General features: G+C 36.9%; 1 protein-coding gene across 2 annotated transcripts in view; it reads left to right on the top strand.

Moving 5' to 3' along the window:
- Positions 1–20,253, top strand: part of GABRA2 (gamma-aminobutyric acid type A receptor subunit alpha2) — a gene marked incomplete at both ends in the record, with an annotated part of 118,672 nt that overhangs the window by 41,269 nt on the left and 57,150 nt on the right. For both annotated transcript variants that reach the window (XM_082610955.1, XM_082610954.1), the window contains one exon: positions 7,712–7,779. In XM_082610955.1, the coding sequence (XP_082467081.1) occupies positions 7,712–7,779 (68 nt within the window). The remainder of the gene's footprint in view (positions 1–7,711; positions 7,780–20,253) is intronic.

Raw genomic sequence — 20,253 nt, 5'->3', positions numbered from 1 at the left:
TAAATGAAAAATTCTTCTAATGGTTGTGTTTTTGAATGACATTTTATTATTGAAATAGTTATTAGCATGGGATTTTTAAGTCACAAAAAATGTTTCAGTACAGCTCTCTAAGTAGCTGTTGAATTTGGATGAGATAAAATGAATATAATTATTCACAGTTCACAGGGTGATCATGAAATTATATAAAAAAATTTAACCCAGTCCATGCATATAGTAAATGCTTAATAGGTAATAAGTTCCTTTTATTATCACACAATGGGAATTCAACAGATAAGACAGGTATTTAAGGGTTGCTACATAAAGTTTCTAAAAGTTCCTAATTACATGTTAGGTGTAAAGTAATCATAACATTTTCCAATATACACACTGTCAGGAAACAGCATCCAGTGATGGGTGATAAAGTTAATCACTTTAGGAGATTTATTTTTTCCTTTTATACTAATTTGGGCCAAATTTATTTTTAAGAAGAAATTGATACTATCATCAAATTAGAATATCAGTTAGCTCCATTTTATAAGTACAGAATTTCTTTTTGAAGCTGATCCAAGAGATTCAGGGAAAGATAGCAAAGGTTTGTAATATTGCCAACAAGGCTCTTCATGCATTTACCTTTAGGATGTTGTAGATGAAAAATGTTGGATTGTTGAATATGAGAACTGAACTCTATTAGAAATAAAGGCAAATGATCTTATGTTTTTAGCATCTGAATCTAAAACTGTGCCTTAAATTTTTTCCCTATATGTTTAATGTAATTCAGCACTTTATCATCATAATACTTTTGCTACATGTAATTTATTTCAGGTTATCCATAGGTGTAAAGATAATACTTTATCTCATATTTGAGTGTGACAGGATTGGTAGGGCCTTATCCTTGACCATAATCTTCTGTGATTATCATTCTGTCATAATCTATGTTGCTCCATATTATGCACATAGAGCAAAGTTCTGGGCACTGTTGAGTGGTGAGTAGAGCGGGGAAACGCACAACCATTTAACAACTCCTCATGCATTAGAAGTTACAATATGATTTGATTATTTCATTTGAAGAAGTAAACATTTCTGGAACCAACACAAAGACTAATTAAATACTCAGGGATGGCAAGGACAACTTCAAAGAGGAAGTGTTATTTGAACTTATTTTTTAAGAACAAGGATTAAATGAGAGGGCATTTTATGTAGAGGAAAGAGAAAGCAACACCCCCCTGCCTGAAAAAGAATGGAGGAGAATAACATGGAGTTGAGTATGGCTAAGGTATACAGTGTGGGACAGCGCTAGATCAGGATGGAAAGGAGACAAAGATCATGAAGGGTTTGATGTGCTATGCTGTGATCTTCGAACTTGATCTTTAGGCAAGGGAGAGTCATTGAGAAAAATTTGATCAGAGAAGAGACATCATGTGATTTATTATTAACAGTGTCATGGAGGGTATGTAGGAGGAGTTGGTGAGACTAGAAGCAGGAAAACTAAAAGAGGCCAGTCCAGAGGTCATTGCCAGTGAGGACTGAGAGAGAAGGGAAAGTCAAGAACGATGTAGGAAATATAATCAACAGAACCCAGTCAACAATTAAAATGCTGGATATGAGTAAGAAGTTCAGCCTGAGACTAGAAGTTTGACAACTGACAAAATGATGGTGACTTTTACCAAGACTAGAAACAGAGGAGGCAGAAATTTGAATATTGAAGCCATGGCCTGTATCAGCTTTTGAAATTTAGTGTTTTCAATGTCTATACTTCTATTACATTTAAATGCTTTCCTTCTACAAAATAGAAAAGAAAGAACTGAAAAATTATTTTGCAAAGTAAACAGAAATATCGCTGTCCACAGCAGTATTTTGTGAGGATGATGAAAAGGTCATAAAAGAAAAAGTCAATTAGCAAGCTTTAACTTATGCATCTTTTTTATAAGAAAGAAAATTAATATAGTGGAATTTTTTCAATCCTTTGTATTAGTAATATATATACACACACACATATATATGTGAATTGTAGTTCTTAGTGTATTAAGAATGCTCAATTTATGTTGATTTATAAAATAATTCATTATCTTAAAAAAGTAAAAGCTTATCCTTATATATATTGGACATGAGAATCATCTTTTATTAATATGTATTTGGGGAGCAAAATGTAAATTTATATCAGCATAGTTTTTATTTTTAAATTCTCATAACTTAGTTGTTAAGCTGGTTTCTATCAGTACTTAGACAACAGCATAGGATTTCAGGTTGGTGATTAATAAGCTCCAAGTTTCTAACTAACCCAGGGATACTAGATATGTAATAGCCTGTGCTCAGACTAAACTTTGAACTCTTAGAGTTCTACGGTATCCCGTGTGCTCTGGATGCCATCTTTAACAACTTGAAATGGAATGGGGCCACTAGAATCTCCTCAAAAGAGAATCTAACCTGTGATAGTAAAAGTGAGATCTTTGAGAACATCTTCATTCTTTCCCCTGTCAGAGTCCCACACTGAGCATGTAGCAATGTCTTGATGAAATGTTACCTTGAGGAACATAAATTGCTTCTGGCACCACTAACAGCTTCCCTTTGAAAACATTCTCTCCCTTGTCTGTCAGGCAGGGATGTCTCTGGACAATACTTAGTAAACTCTTAGTAGCTATTTGTTAATTGAACCAAACGGTCCCACTAAATCCATGGGAATCAATGTGCATTCAGTCTCCTCTTCGCTTTCCTAGTTGATTTTCTTTACTAGTGCTTTGGGGAGAGAGGTGTGTCTTCAGCTTCCTCACCAGAGCAAGCTGAATCATTCGGTACTGAAGAAAGACATTTCAAAGAAAGAGAAGGTACTACAAATTTTCTACCTGGTGATGGTTCTAAGGGCCAGAACAGTCCCAAACATTATTGGGGGATAGATAAACCCTCCAGTGATTTCAAAGTCAGAGTCATTTGTAACCCATAATCAGTGACTGTCATGATGGGGTATGTTTAGTTTATCCTTTGAGGACTTTGTGTCCTGTCCATAAACATACAGCCACCTTGATTCTTGTTTTGGATCCCCAAATGTGCTATGCTTTTTAAATCAATGCATTTTCATTAGTAGGAAAAAAATCAAAGTAAATAAACAAAACTACAAGAACAAACAGAATATATAAAGATTCAAAAATTTAAAAGCACCAGGAGTCTTACACTGAGAGGAAATTTCATGTATTCAATATATGTTTATATTTCATGTTTCTAAATCATTGCAAAGAATCAAAGACCAAAACTTAGAACTATCATGAAAAATGATTGTAAGAAAACACAATTCATATTGGTTTTATTATTGGTCTTAACTCTTCCTGATTTTATGCACCCTGTATTTATCAAACACGTGTTAAGTGTCTACTGGGAGGAAGATATTGGATAAGGGGCAGCAATTCTTTTGTGGTGGAATGGTGACAAATTATATTATCAGATTCCAAGTTTTCAACTTTTAATAGGGAACACTAAGTGCCATATACACAAAAGTCGGTGAAGTATTTGCTGACTTTACTGAACTTGACTGATGACAAATGGCACATGTAGGTGTTAACAGAAATCATCCCAGGAAGCAAAATGTCTTTGTTGCTGCTGAGAGAGTAAAGCAAAACAGCAACGGCTAACTTGTCTTAAAATATGTGCATGAGGGCTTCCCTGGTGGCGCAGTGGTAGAGAGTCTGCCTGCCAATGCAGGGGACACGGGTTCGTGTCCCAGTCCGGGAAGATCCCACATGCCGTGGAGCGGCTGGGCCCATGAGCCATGGCTGCTGAGCCTGCATGTCCAGAGCCTGTGCTCCACAACGGGAGAGTCCACAACAGTGAGAGGCCCACGTACCGCAAAAAAAAAAAAAAAAAAAAAAAAAAAAAGTGCATGACATCCTATTTATGACACGTGGTGAGCAAAATTATTAACATCCACATCATCTTGAAGGGATGTCATTTACAGTTTGATTTTACTCTCCATCTTATGAGTGTGTGCCTTTATTAGTACTAGTGTTATATCTAAATTACAGGGGTGAAGACAGTATAGCTTATTGCTTGGATGGTTAGCTGCAATTAATTAATATCTTTTAATACAATTAATATCTTTCCTGACTCCTTAATTATTATCTTTTTTTTTTCTTCTTAGAGTATGTGAATGATGTTTGTAGTTGGCTTTGGCTTCTCACAGAAGCAGACTCTAAGATACACAATCATCTGGGAAGGGATATCAGGGGGCACTAGCTGAAGGAGGTCAAAGTGATACAGGGAAGGGAGGACAGCCAGCCAAAGCAGGGTACCATGATGAGCAGGTTACCGCTGGGGACAGTTGTAGTTTGCTCCCACTGAAGTCATCTGGGAAAGGGTGTAGAGTATGACTTAGGGTTGTCTCCACTGAGAGGGAGAGAAAGCTGAGTTATAGTTCCTCCAACTCTCGTCCATTGTTGGTTGATGGCTGTTCCCAGGATCACAAACTTTTCTGCAATTACACCCTGCCCTGCACAGCCAGGAAAAGCCCTCAGGCAGAGAATCACAGGAGCTTGCAGCAGAACATCCCAGTATGTAGAGCAGCGGTCCCCAACCTTTTCGCACCAGGGACTAGTATCATGGAAGACAGTTTTTCCATGGACTGGTGAGGGCTTGGTTCAGGAGGTAATGCGAGCCATGGGGAGTGATGGGGAGCGGAAGATGAAGCTTCGCTCTCTCACCCGCCATTCAACTCCTGCTGTGTGGCCTGGTTCCTAACAGGCTGCAGACCGGTACCGGTCCACGGCCTGAGGGTTGGGGACCCTTGATGTAGAGGAATCATGATTGTCAAGGGGCTATGGGCAAAGAACTGGCAGCAGATGCTACAGTGGTCTTCTATGGATGTATACTATTGTAAATGTTATTAATATAATTATACTATCAAATTTTTGACTTGGAATCATCATCTATTATAATAAAAATAATGCACAGATATTTTCACGTAACTCAGAATTTCTCTCCTCTCCAGGAACTTTCCTGCCACTAGACCCCAAAACCTACTTCCATTTATTTCAACACTCTGTCTTCTCACCCCGACATAATTAAGGATATTCCCTCCTCCTTCTTCCCTCCACGTATATAATGTCAATCTCTTTTAATGAATGCACTCCCTGCTTACTCAGGAATATTCCTCTTTCACTGATCTTGTCTGCTGAATATTCAGGGGCTCCCTTAGTCTCTTCCATCTGCATTGCCAGATCCTTTACTATCTTCCACCTTAAACAAGCAAACAAAAACTGTTTCTTTTCCCCCACCTTCCCTTGTTGCTGGAGTCCTCTTTCCCTTCACAGTTGAACTTCTCAAAGGTTGTTTAAAATCACTCTAGGCTCTTCCTCTTCTCTCACTTCCCTCACTTCAAGCTGGCCTCTGCACACATTATTTTACTAATGGCTCCCAGGTCTCTAAATTCAATAAATATTCCAGACTTCAGATTACTGGATCTCTCAGCAGCAGTGACTGTACGCAACTAACTTTTTCACAGGGGTGTAAGCTGCCTTTGTAACACTATAATCTCTAGTTTTAGGGACACTTTATTTTCCTCTACTTTTTCTGAACATGCATAGCAGGAAAATATTCCTTGAAATGCATACATTCTTTAACTGTGTTTATGAAGTCCATAAACTTTGAAATTATTTTCTTTAAGGTAACTTCGCATATCTCTGTTCTGTCTTGAGGTGTTGTTCTTACTGTTTAGAGCTTTGAGGGTAATTTTATTTTTCTCTCTTTAGATTCTTAGTTGGCACCTCATTGCAGCCACTAGGATGATCATATTCTCCTTTACTCTTTACTTGCCATTTGGTGTGTAAGTGGATATTCTTCACGTCCTTAGCATGAATAGATTCATGTATTTTTATCAACTCTCTTTTCTAACTTTACAACCCCAGATTAAGGAGAATAAATTCCATTTGCCTCTATTTGGATGAAGACTACCATAACATCTTAATTTCTCTCTCTTGGAATATTTTAAACCAATATCTATAGTGACTAACGTTTTATTCAATTGTTTATTGAATAAATGTGAGAGCACGATTGATTTTGTATGAGTAAGAGGAAAAGAACATATATAATTCAGATCCAGGACCAAGTACATAATTTGTGAGGCCCAGTCCAGGATGGAAATGCATGGCCCTTTATGCAAAACATAATGAAGAATTTCAAGGAAGCAAAAACAGAACATTAGACAAGGCATGGGACTTTTCTGAGCACAGGGACCTATGTGACTGCACAAATTGTATAGCTATGAAGGAGACCCTGTGCAAGTGTTTGGGGGCAGGTGGCAGCTGAGAATTAACTTTAGAAATGAGTTTCAAATGAGTTTTATAACAAAATTTCACGAATACCATTTTTTGGAATAAAATAGTATACAAAATAACAAAGTTGAAGGCATATATTTATTTGGAACACCATAAGTGTGCTTTTGGCACAGAGTATTGTGGTGAACAGAAATATGTAGTTGATAAGAAAACACTTTTCGTTTTAAATTTATTCTTGACTGTGGTACAGTGCTTTGTTTACCCTGAGGGCTCAGGAGCCAGAGTGCTTGGTTCCTAGAACCTGGCTCTATCCACTCAATGGAGTGTGGGTCATGGGGCACATTTCCTTAACTTTCCGTACATCAGTGTACACATATATTGGGATGATAACAGAGAATCTATCTCATAGATTTCTCATGTAGATTATTACATTTCAAGTCCTTTTAAGAGTAAGCATTCAGTCTACTCTGTTATTTCAAAATCCTTTTAGTTTTTATTTTTGCTTTAGTGGATACAATATTCCAGAATCAGTTTACTGTCTCTTTCATGGTTGTGAATTAATGTTCAGTATAATATTAAAATATTTCATGATATTGTTTGTGTAGAATTACACATTTGACACTTAGCAGTTAAGGCATTAAGTTTATGATGGTAGAAATTAATGATGTACTTTTTTCTTATAAGAACACTGAAAGTGTTTTAGTTTTAAATTTTTCCTTTGAGTTTTCCCCCATTTGCCATTTGGCTTATTTTAAATCAAAGATCTAAATCACCTGGTTAATAAAGCAATCCAGTTAATTTTGCTACACTTTATAAGTTACATAACTTTCAAATCTAATTCAATTTAATCTTTGCGGTTTAGGCATTCTTAGACACATGTAAAGGCAAGCTTGTTTGGAAGTAATCCTTGTGATTAATGAATGTTATTTGCTTTTATTTTTATGTTACTGAATGATAAAGCTTTTTATAAAATATGAATTATTTTTATTTATAATGATTAACAATGTGTTTGTGCTTTATTGAGAAGATACACTAATTTACAATCTACAAACTAAATCTCTACCATCATGAAATACCATTTGAAATATTTGGTTTAATGGTCAATTACAGGACTGTATCAAACAGTAACCATACTAACTGTACTTTATTTTCCGTACTGGTGGTAATTTAAGATAGTTTCTGAGAAACTATTCATTCTGAGCAGTGTGCTGAAAACAAAATGCTCTAGTCAGGTATAGTTTCCAAATTAGAATGTCATAATCCTTCTAAGCATTTAACATTTAGGATTGTAAGACCCTATGAAGTAATTAAGCAATACAACTATTTTTGTTGGTTGTGAACATTGAAAAGAAAGCAAAAATGAAATATTCCCAAATATCATAGAACTTTCTAACCATGCCATGTACTTGACCCCTTCTCTCTCCTGTGGTTCTCATTATATAATATCTATATTCAATCTCTTTTTCTTACACCAGACAGTATTACTGAAGTCTTCACTAACATCTATGTGACCAGTTTTGGCCCCGTCTCAGATACAGATATGGTGAGTTTTTCATTAAACAGTATTTTTACTACATATAATGGGAAGTTTGGGGGGTAATGTAGAATAAACACGTATTTTTAGTGTTATAGATTCTGGATCTGTCTCATGCCTATTTAGTCTGCCCAAATACATGGAGAGTTAAGGCTGTTAATCTGCTTATATCTGTGTGCACCATTCTAACTTGAGTGTTCAGATTAACCCTTTATATTTTATATTATTTTCAAAATTTTCTACCCAGCTGCAGTGTGGCAAACAATTGTTTAAATAAAAGTAATGATATTACTGAGAACCCGGTATGCGGGCCTCTCCCATTGCGGAGCACAGGTTCCGGATGCTCAGGCTCAGCAGCCATGGCTCAGGGGCCCAGCCGCTCCGCGGCATGTGGGATCTTCTCAGACCGGGGCACGAACTCATGTCCCCTGCATCAGCAGGCGGACTCTCAACCACGGCACCACCAGGGAAGCCCGAACCATTTTTTACGATTAAGGCCCCTGCTTGACTTCCATACGTCTGGGGCAGTTTCATACATAACTGCTTCTCACAGGTTGTGGTTGTGGTCGGTGTTACGAATGGAAACCTTCTACTAACATTGAGTAAGGTGGATTTCTTGTCATCCTAGCTACATAAATACACTACATACACTCATACATATAAATTAATCTAAAGAAAACTAGAATCTTAACATTCTTGAATTCTATGGAACTGGTCTTTATTTTTCTTTAAAATGAGATCAGTAGAAGAGGGAAATTAGTCTGTTGGGTTAGAAATCAGTGCACTAGATTCATCATTGATAAATCCTTGGTTAAGCATAAGAATTTTAGTAATCCGTCTTCCACTTCTACTGCTATCTACAGTGCTCTATTATAAAAGTTTTTTTGTAGAAATTATTTTTCATCCACCTTCCTTATGGTCAGGGAATGAGAATTAGAGGAGATGCCCTTGTCCCTGCTTTGCCTGGCCTTTCTCCATCATGTCATCTCTTCCCAATTTCTTCCCTTTATCTGATACCCCAAGGGGAAGGATAAGTGTGCAGGTTTTCCACATCGATAAACACACAAAAACTAAAGGTTTTCCTTTTTTGCAGATGCTCATTAACAATATTAGCCATTTTTTTTATTGAAGTATAGTTGATTTACAATATTGTGTTAGTTTCAGGTGTACAGCATACTGATTCAGTTATTTTGTTTTCACATTATTTTCCATTATAGGTTATTACAAGATATTGAATATAATTCCCTGTGCTATACAGTAAATCTTTATAGCTTATCTATTTAATGTACAGTAGTTTGTATCTGTTAATCCTATATTCCTAAGTTACCCCTCCTCCCCTGCCCCCCCACATTTGGTGACCTTAAGTTTGTTTTCTATGTCTGTGAGTCTATATCTGTTTTGAATATAGATTCATTTGTATTATGTTTTAGATTCCATATGTAAGTAATATAATACATTATTTGTTTTTCTCTCAGTTACTTCACTAAGTATAAAATTCTCTAGGTCCATCCATGTTGCTGTAAATGGCAATATTTCATTCTCTTTTATGGCTGAGTAATATTCCATTGTACTTATATACCACATCTTCTTAAGCCAATTTCCTATTGACAGGCACTTGGGTTGTTTCCATGTCTTGGCTATTCCAAATAATGCTCCTATGAACACTGGAGTGCATGTGTCTTTTAAAATTAGAGTTTTTGTTTTTTTCCAGTTATACACCCAGGAGTGGGATGGCTGTATCATGTGGCAACTCTATTTTTAGTTTTTTGAAGAACGGCCATTTTGTTTTCATAGTGGCTGTACCAATTTACATTCCCATAATTATCCATTTTATTGGGACCTCCCTAACTTTCCTGTAGGGAGCAGATATGCTGGTTTTTATCACTAAAAAATCAGTTTTTCTTCCACCCAGAGCCATTTCTCTGACCTCATAGTTCTTTTTTACATTAACCTGGATGGCTGAAGATGTAAAGTGGAAGAGGGGTGATGACCCCCAATTTTGGGAAGGTGGTTGATACCAAACACTGCTGATCTTTGAAGTTCTTTCAAATTAGAATGTGAAGATTTAAGTGCTTTTTTCCCCCCAACTTCAGGCATTAGCTACAATTCTGCAACCACAGGAAAAAAATCACACTTTTCAACATAACTCTCCTCCTCCCTTGCAGTATCCTATATCATGATCTGAAATATTAATCCTCCTCTTTCCATAGGTTAATTTCAGTGTACACAAACTTGAAAGGATCACAGAAACATATTTTTAGTAAGAGTAATCCCAAACATTATTGGTTGGCACTAAAGATAATATTTCTGTGAAGCTTGTCTTAATAAATGCTCCCTATCTTAGAGACAGTGAGAATGAGCACCTAATCTCTATGTGGAGTCAAGTGCAGAGTCAGAATTTTGTCAAGCAGTACATTGAAAAATTAGCAGAATATTATATAAATTATGATTCTTATATGGTTAGCTATTGTGTGTCATCACCAGCCAAAACAGAAAGGCAAATGATATAAGGCCCCAAAATATCAGTTTTCAATGTTTTAGATTTTGTGTAGTGAATATTAATACTAACAGTTACCATGCTAAAGTTTTTTTGTTTGTTCATTTTGCAGAGTGAATTCTTTTACCTGAAAAAATCAAAAGTAAACATATCTTCATATATGCTTTTTCTAGACATGCAATTGTTTGTTATTTGAGGGATTTAGACAAACAGTTATATTTTTGGCAAAATATATGAAGATACTTTTTTCCACTGGTGATAATGGATTAAACTAATCCTCCTCTTCTTTGTTCTGACCATTCTTTGGGATCACTGAAAAATTTAGAAAGCTGGTAGCTTCAACTCAAAATGGATTAAAGACTTGAATGTAACACTTGAAACCATAAAACTCATAGAAGAAAATATAGGGAATAAGCTCTTTGACATTGGCCTTGGCGATGATGTTTTAAAATTTGACACCAAAAGCAAAAATAAACCAGTAGGACTGACTATATCAAACTGAAAGCTTCTGCACAGCAAAAAACCATCAATAAAATGAAAAGGCAATCTACAGAATGGGAAAAAATATTTGCAAATTATGTATCTGATAAGGGGGTAGCATGCAAAATATATAAAGAACTGGTACAAGTCAATAGTAAAAAAACAAAAGCAAAAACCACAATCCAATTTAAATAAGGAATAAAAACTGAATAGCCATTTCTTGAAAGAAAACATACAAATGACCAAGAGGTACATGAAAATATACTCAACATCAATAATCATCACAGAAAAGTAAATCAAAATCACGATGAGATCTCTCCTCACACCTGTTAGAATGGCTATCAACAAAAAGATAAGATATTCTGTATGATATCACTTATCAACTTATATGTGAAATCTAGAAAATAAAATAAACTAGTGAATATAACAAAAAAGAAACAGACTCAGAGATAGAGCGAACAAACTAGTGGTTACTGGTGGGGAGAGGGAAGGGAGAAGGGACAAGATAGGGGTACAAGATTAAGAAGTACATACTACTATGTGTAAAATAAATAAACTACAATGATATATTGTAGAGCACATCACAGGGATTATAGCCAATATTTTATAATAACTATAAATGGAGTATACCTTTAAAACTGTGAATCATTATGTTGTATACCTGAAACATATAATATTGTACATCAACTACACCTCAATAAAAATAGTTTTAAAAAAAGGCAAGAGATAAATGTTGTCAATGATGTGGAGAAAAGGGGACCTTTGTGCAGTTAGCGGCCTTGTAAATTGGTGTAATCAGTATAGAAAACAGTATGGAGGTTTCTCAAAAATATTAAAAATAGGGCTATCATATTATTCAGTAATCCACTTCTGGTATAGATATTCAAAATGAAAATAGGATCCCCAAGAGAAATCTGCAATACTGGTTTTTTGTTATTGTTGTTGTTTGTTTGCTTGTTTGCATTGGCTGTGCTGCATAGCTTGTGGGATCTTTAGTTCCCTGACACAAGAGGTTGAACCTGGACCCCCGAAGTGAAAGCACCGAGTCCTAACCACTGGACCACCAGGGAATTCCCTGCACTCCTTTTTTTTTTTTTTTTTTTTTTTTTTTTTTGCCGTACGCGGGCCTCTCACTGCTGTGGCCTCTCCCGTTGCAGAGCACAGGCTCAGCGGCCATGGCTCACGGGCCCAGACGCTCCGCGGCATGTGGGGTCTTCCCGGACTGGGGCCCGAACCCGTGTCCCCTGCATCGGCAGGCGGACTCTCAACCACTGCGTCACCAGGGAAGCCCTGAACTCCTTTTTTTTAATTCACCATTTTCCACAATGCCAAGATATGGAAATATGATGTGATATATATATCACATGAGAAAGAGTGAAATCCCGGCATTTTTGACAACGTGGATGGACCTCAAGGGTATTATGTTAAGTGAATAAACCAGACAAATATTGCATTGCATCACTGACATGTGGAATAAAAATGTCATAAAGAGAGATGTTAGATAAGTGGTTGCCAGCTGCTGAAGGGTGGGGAAAATAGGGAAAGGTCGGTGAAAGGGTATAAACCTTCAGCTACAAGATGAATAAGGTCTGAGGATCTAATGTAAGGCATGGTGACTATAGTTGATAACACTGTATTGTATAATTGAAATTCACTGAGAGTAGAACTTAAATGTTCTTGCCAAAAACAAACAAATAATAAATAAATAGATATGAGGCGATAGATATGTTAATTAACTAGACAGAGGGAATCCTTTCACTATGTATATCAAATCACCACTATGATTGCTTCAAATACCTTAAAATTTTTTCGTCAATTATACTTTGATAAAGCTGATTTTTTTTTTTTTAAAAAAAGGGAAGATAAAAAGAAACTGTGATCGTTTAGTTAGTGTTTCCATGTAGGAATTTCTTCCAGGCATTTGATGGGAAATTTATATATTTTTACAAATCCTAAATTCTGGGGAAAATCAAATAAGAAAATGGGAAAAAGCATTATAATTCTCCTGCAAGAACTAAAGCTTAGCATAAGGAATCCACGGATGTCAAGTTGCAGCCCAGAGCAGGGAATGCTGATGTGTGAAGCTGAACACTCAAGGTTAAAGACAACAAGTCCCAGAACTGGGACAGGACCGTCTCTGAGTGAAGCAGTCACGATCAGGCAATAATGCGTCTAGCAGTTGTGTGTCCTGTCTGCTGCTGTAATTTTGAAATAAATTTGAAATAAATATTAATAAGCTATATGCAAAAATAAATATATAAAAATAAAAAGGTGGGAGCTCATGTTAGGCGTATAGTCATTGGCAATAGAGCAATTTTAAACTCATCTGTGAACTGAATTCAGAATGTTGGTGTCTTCAGTGACTTTAGCCCAAGAATTTAAAGAAATTTTAACAGGCTCAAGATAGGCTTTCTTATTTTGGGGGACACTACCTCACATTATATTAAATATGAAAATGCACTCATATTCCAAACCATATAGGTTGAATTATGTTGAGTAGAATTGTGTTTGGCAACATTTAAATATTAAAAAATCACTTATTTTTATTTCTTTAGTTTTCTTTATGTATTTTGGATTATGTGTGTGTATGTATGTGAGCACATGCACTTGTATATTGAGAAATTCCCTAAAATGAAATACATATTTAACATCTCTTAGGCTCTTGAGATGCTTGAAGGCCCTAGACGTTTTTTCCTAATACACATTTTCTTTGAATCACCTAGCCTAACATAATCCTATAGAATTCTCTTTGGTCATGTCAAATTTTCTACTTTATTTCCATCTTTATGCACCTTGTTTACTCAGTCTTACCAATAGTTGGGTTGGGGGGAGTCTAATTAGTTGCAAGACCACTAACTGGGTTACTTACTCTATCATCAGAGTCCAGTTAGAGGAAAAGATCCATAACGGTAATTAGAACAGGGAAAATCTCATAAAATGAATTATAGATTAGTACAAGATGGTTAAATAAAAATGTAAAAGAAGCTTCTGGGATGAAGCATCATGAACAAGGAAGGAACTCAGGACTTGTAAAGGAGTCCTTCCCCTAAGGCCAAGACTTAGAGCTCACTGGAGAGGACTTTATGGTTAGAGGAGTATGCACGTCCTGCTGGTGAAGAAACATATGAGGGTACATGCTGAAGCTGGTCAGAGGAATATCCTGCCTGCTGGCTGACAACTCACAGCTCAGCAGTCCTTTGAAACTGTGTCAGAGAATGACAGTGCACCTGAACCAGGAAGAGAACCAGAAAGAAAAGCCCTCTTCCCTTGCTATGACATGGCAGTATCCCTCCAGCACCTTCTAATGGCAAAGCCTAATATTGTGTGAGCTGGTGAAGGAGCACTGTTTACAGAGCCCTTCTCCTGTGTCACAAAGAAGGGGAAAGGAGGGTGGACTTGGAGCTGAGAGGCAATTCACTAATAATAGGTGTACCTAATAATGTGTGATATGAGGAGGATTTTGAGGGGGAGTCAAGAGGTAGTTTGGCCATGCAACAGCTGCTGTTTGATATGTGTCCAAATCTAGAGAAGAAGATGAAAGCTGAGTAATTTATATACACATTTAACACAGACACACACAAACACACACACTTACTCATATTATAAATATATTAGGGAAGACAAAGCTCAATTTAAAAACATGTGTACATTTTGTGAAGAGAAATGACTTGGACCTCACGGTGCTCACATGGACTGATTTCCAATCTTGATATTACTTTTGTTGGAAAGCAAAACAAATAATGAGGAAAAGTTTGAATATGTTTTAGTATGGATGGCCAGGTCAAGAAATGAAACTTATATGTGCGATTCTAAAGAGAAAGAAATTTAGTATGATGCAGAGGTACAAGATACCCACATTATTATTACCCACACATAAAAGTGGATATGAAGATAACTAATTCATGCCTTACAGAAGAAATTTGTTAATGGGAAAACAGTAAAGAATAAATTTAATTTCACTTTTGGTAGCTTAGCTAATACTCTTATTTCTATGCAGTGTGCATACTCAGTAGCAAGACTTAAACTCCTAAGTCCTCCTGTGCAGGTCAGTGATGTAGATTTGTTATGACATTAGCCTGAGAGGAAAAAGCAGCCTAGCAAAAAGAATTAAGAAGCAAAAGAGCAAACACACACACACACACTGCTGTCTCAGAATCATTAACTAGTGTAATTGTCCAAAGAAAGTTGCAGATCTAAATTATAATTAAAGATTCTAATTACAGCACTTGCAATTAAGTACAGTTTTTTTTATTTCAATATTTAAAAAAATTCATGAGTAAGAAGGTAAACTTGGGGATGTGCTAGCAGCTAATTGACAAAGTTGGTAGTAGCTGACTGCACATTTAAGCAATTTATAGCTCTTCTGTGTGTATTTTTTACTTTTTAATTTGGTCTATATAGGGGGTCTTTTCCCATTCTAGTAAGCACTTTCACTGTGTGAGCATATTCTTCAGATATAAGTGGTATAGCCACCAACTATTGCACTGAAACCTAGACTAAGAACCTCAGCCCAAATGGTTATCTCGTGCACTGCTAAGTGTTAGGGTTAGATCTTGAATGATGAACACTTTGAAGTCATCTCAAGATTTCTGATCTAGAGTTTACATTAGGCAATTAAGAAACAGGCAGCCAGGTAAGTGGTGACCTTGGTTTATCGATCATATCAATCCCCTTAGTTAATACTTGTCTGTCTTATGAAAACACAGAGTGCATTAACTCTTAGAAACCCCAGAAGCTATTGGGATATTATGTAGTTCAGTAGTTAACATCATAGAGAGCTTTAGAGAATTACTAGATCTTGATATTTGGCTGAAAATTAACACTGGGTTTAAGCTGTCAACACTTATCAGAAGTAGCCATCTGTTAATGTTTCCTCACTTTAAAGTCAGAATGTAGAAGTTGATTACTGGACAGTTATTGATATTTTGGAAGGAAAGGAATTAGACTTAGCTAATATTCAGCCAATATTTTTCAGCACCCTCCTAGAATTTTTAAAAATGTTCCTCAAAATGAGAATCATAGACACTTGTGTTGGGATCAGTTGGAGTATTTATTTAAAAAGTGATTTTCTAGGTTCCTTCTACAATCTGTGGAATCATAATTGCTTGTTGTGGGGCATGACAGTCTGCCTTTTAACAGGGTTGAGGTATTTGACTGTATGCTGAGGGCAGTCAAAAGCCATCATAGGATTGGTGGACGACTGGGGTAATACAGAAGGAATGTGAAGAGTCAGATTTTCTGCAATCCAATAATTTATATTAGAGGACAAGGAAAGGAAAAAATTGTTTGAAAGCTGATATATGCCAGCCAAGAAATGATTGTAGACTGGGTCAGGGTAGAGGGACTACTACCCTGAAAGAAAGAACTGAAAAGATTTAAGAGACGTGATAGAAATGATAAGCCATTGTGATCTGTTGGAGGTAGAGGTTGAAGGAGATGTATAAGATGAAGGCTTGGGGACATTGGGTGGATGGTGGTATCATTCACTGGGATATGGAACACAGGAAGAAAATTTTTGTTTGCTTTTGTTTTGGTGTCTAGAGGATGAGTATTTATGTTTTGGATGTATTGAGTTGGGGTCTTTGTGAGAGATTTAATTGGAGATGTCTAGGTAGCAGGAATAGACCTGGAGTTCAAGAGAACTTAGAGTGCAGATGGCTTGGGAGCCATCTGATGGTAGTTGAAGGCATACATGAACTTGTGCAAGGAAAGAGATTAGGATGAGCTGGTAATCATACCCTGACAGAACCTCTAGACTAGAGGAGGATAAAAAAGATTGCAGAGGAATCTGAGAAGGAGCAACCATGGATGTCTGTCCAAATGAAGGTGGATTCCCTTCTCTGACTAGACTGTGCTCTGATCCTTAAGAACAAACGTCAGAGACCACTGCCTTTCCCTCCTTATCAGATGCAACAGTGTTCAGTAGTCAGGTGTCTGTATAATTTATGGCCCTCTGTCCAGGTAGGATTCTGTATCCTGAAGGAAGTATGATTCATTTAGTAATGGGATGAACCCATAGGTTTTGCCCACAGTGAAATCTCACCTAGGGAGTGGGGTAATAGTTCCAGAAAAGAGTGCAAATAAAGGTAGTTTAACTAGTTTGACTCAATCCATTACCTTTCTGCAGGAGGGTGGCTTGTAGGAATTACATATATCTAGTCATACCTCGCTTGGCTGCCTCAGGGGAGGGCATTCCTTACCACTCCCCCATTCTTTTGTAAAAACTAAATAACAAACAGCTAGGATTTCTGAACATTAAGTGATTTTTAAAATAAAAATTGCAAAAAAATAATAAAATAATAAAAATAAAAATTGCAGAAGTTGCAAGTTCTTTCCCCAGGTTACAAGGGTGGGACCTGTCTTTTGGGGAAAACTATGCAGAACTTGTATTCCTTGAGGAGGAATAATAGAAACCAACCACCGGTGTTACTCCCATACATTCTCCAGGAGATACTATTACGTGTAGATTATTGTCAGACACAGGAGGTCTCAGGTCCCATGATGAGCATTTTCCCGAGAGTTAACTACAACACCAGGAGACAGTGGTTTTAGTGCCAACGCAGGAGAGCATTACAAAAGCAGGGAGAAACAACGGTGTCATATATTATGGTAAAGCCAAGAAAAGGATTTAAATGTGTCATTAGATTAAGAACAAGGAGATATTTGTTGATCGTGGTAAAAGCAACCAGATTGCAGTGGGCTGAGGCATGTGGGAGGTGAGGAAATGGAGAAAGAGTGGAGGCAACATTTTTAAGCAGCGTGGTCGGGCAGAGAAGGCAAGGTGGGGGGCAGTAGCTGCAAGGCATTATAACTACCAGACAGGCTTTTATTTTTAAAGATTGCATTGAACTTCTCACTGTTCTTGGAACCTGCCATTATCTTTAACAACTCTCTGGCCTTGCAGATGTTTTTCCCTGTTCTTGTTATGCCTACCCTCCTCCTTGGCCAACTGGAGAGCTTTCATTTATTCAAAGCCAAGCTCCATTTCATCCTCCCTGATGTTTTTCTAGGCTACTCCAAGTAGAGTCCATCCTTCTTGTCCCTGTGCTCCACCACATGGCTTTCACACGTTTTTATGACTTTGCACACTAGATTATAAAAATCTGAACATGTTTTTCTTCTTTACTGCCGTCTGAGCTACTAGAAGGCATGCGTTGTGTTTGTTCTTTTCAACCAGATTTGCTAAGTACATACTCTGTCTGTCACAGTGTTGGGAGCTGAAATACTTAAGTATAACCCAGTGCTGTCCTCATGTTGTTCACAGTGAGGTGGGGGAACAGCTAAGAAAAAAAAAAATCAACTTTAAACAGTGTGGATGTTTTAATTGAAGTATTTATGGATTAATATGGTGGCAGAGGAGATGTGGATAGAGAATATCTATATCTGAGAAGGTTTCTAGGAAAAGAAGATAGTGGAGGACAAACAAGGCCTGGCTGGCTATGTAATGGGAAAAGTGTTCTAGCACAAAGTGAAAGAGCTTGTTGAATTTAGTAAAATGTAAAAGTTCAGTGTGAATGCAGCCTAGAATACTCTTAGAGATTTTGGGGGAGATGAAGCTAGAAAATAACTTAGAATGAGATCATGAAGGGCGTTATAGCCAAATGCCCCCAAACACCATAAAAGCATCTCCAAATAAAACTTAAAACAGTAGATTTCTGTTACCATAGATCTTATTATAGCCCGACTTTTTTATATGTGTCAATATATTTTTAAAAATAAATATATAAAAGAAAAGCCTACTGTGATTAGTTTAATATAGTTACACAGACACACACACACATAAACATACACACTTCACACTTGTGAATTTAAGGATTAAGGTATTGCATGCAGGGGACTGAGATAAGATATCTGAGAGTTTTTCTACCGTCTGCCTCTGCTGATGTCTTTCTCCTTGTGCACCATTTGAGCTGATATTGTCCAGAATCCTTGTTACTATATTTAATTTCCAGTGGCTCCTCTCATTCATTTATTCATGGACTAATTATTGCTTTTTTCCTACATTCTGGGCAGCTAGATACTGTTGATACATTGAAGAAGGTGGTCTTTGTACTTATTCTCAATGCGGAGTAAAAGTTGCCAAATGTAGGGGTTGACAGGGAAGAGAGACTGCAAGGGAAATCAATGAGTTTGGGTAACAAGGTGAAGCATGACATGTCAGAGGCCCTGCAGTATCACTATTGCTATAGGCAACATATATGGAGAATTGCTAAGCATGAGACTAGAGAGGTAAGGGAGGGAAGGGTCATTGCAGGGCTCTGGAGGCTGTGAGAAAGCATTTGGGCTTCATCCCAAGGGCTTTAGAAATTCAACTGATCAAACTCAGCAGCACTTCACTCTTTGGATCTTCTTTTGCCATATCATGACAATATCTGGGGTGCATCTTGTAGCTTTCTGTTCACTTTCAAACATCAAAGAGCCCAGTCCAGTCCAATTTTAACTTCAATCTCATATGCCATTTAGAGCTTCTCTCCTTTTCTTAGCCGTGGTCACAGGTAAGGAGTGCACAGTGGGTGAGAGGCCATGATCTACTCTTCCTCTCCTCTTTCTGGGTCTTCCAGAGTTGAAGCAAGAAAAAGGGAGATTATAAAAAGGGGGGGAAATTCTTTTTACTTAGCTTATTCTGTTGGTGGTTCTCTCTTGGCAATCAATGACATTTGAATGGCCGGTAGAGAAATACAGGACCTCTCATGGGGCACACCTGTGATTTCTTCTCAATGATCTCTTTATTATCCAAAACACCAAAAGCACAGCTGGCTTATTCTTTCATGGACCTCTTGTGGCATCCTACTTAGCTCCTGCCCCTGGCACTTTACTTTGTGCCCCTTTGTTTCTGGGTGTCCCTCTCTTTCCAGGCCACCTTCTTCTTGAGTATGAGGAATGGGGGGAGAAGGACACTTTGAAGGTGATTCAAACCAGGCTACCTTCTTTGATATCCAAATTGTTTCTAAGAACTTTACATGTATTATACCACTTCATCCTTAAAGGAAGTAAGTTGTATAATTATCACCATTTTACAGATACATCAGCAGAAATAAAGAGAGATTAAGTGACCTGCTAAAGGTCCAGTACCTTATTCTATCTGACTTAAGATTGCATGCACTTAACATCTATTTCACATTACTCAACTTATTATTATTGCTGTTATCCTTCAATCTTGTGTTTGAGTCAGTTTTAAATGTAGAAAGAAGACTTTGACAGAGATTCCAAAACTTCAGTCTCAGGCTGCAACTTTCCATAATACATGACTAGTGTCTATATTTTAGTCTATAAAGAAGGAAATTTCCCCTTAATGTCCCACCTCGAAGGATTGTTTTTACATATGGTACAATGAAAGAACATGATGTTGGGAAACATAAGGTTTGAGTTCAAATTTTGGCTTTCTCTTTTTTTTAATGAATATGTGAAATGGGAATAGTTCTCTATATTTAATAAGGTTATTATGAATTTTAAATAAATTGTATCAAAGTGAATTGCAATTTACATATTCTATTAATCATTTTAAG

This window comes from Mesoplodon mirus (assembly GCF_964341445.2).
Source record: "Mesoplodon mirus genome assembly, chromosome: 2".
NCBI classification, from domain to species: Eukaryota; Metazoa; Chordata; class Mammalia; order Artiodactyla; family Ziphiidae; genus Mesoplodon; species Mesoplodon mirus.
Note: the sequence above shows the minus strand (reverse complement) of the source record. Positions and strands in the feature narration are given on the sequence as shown.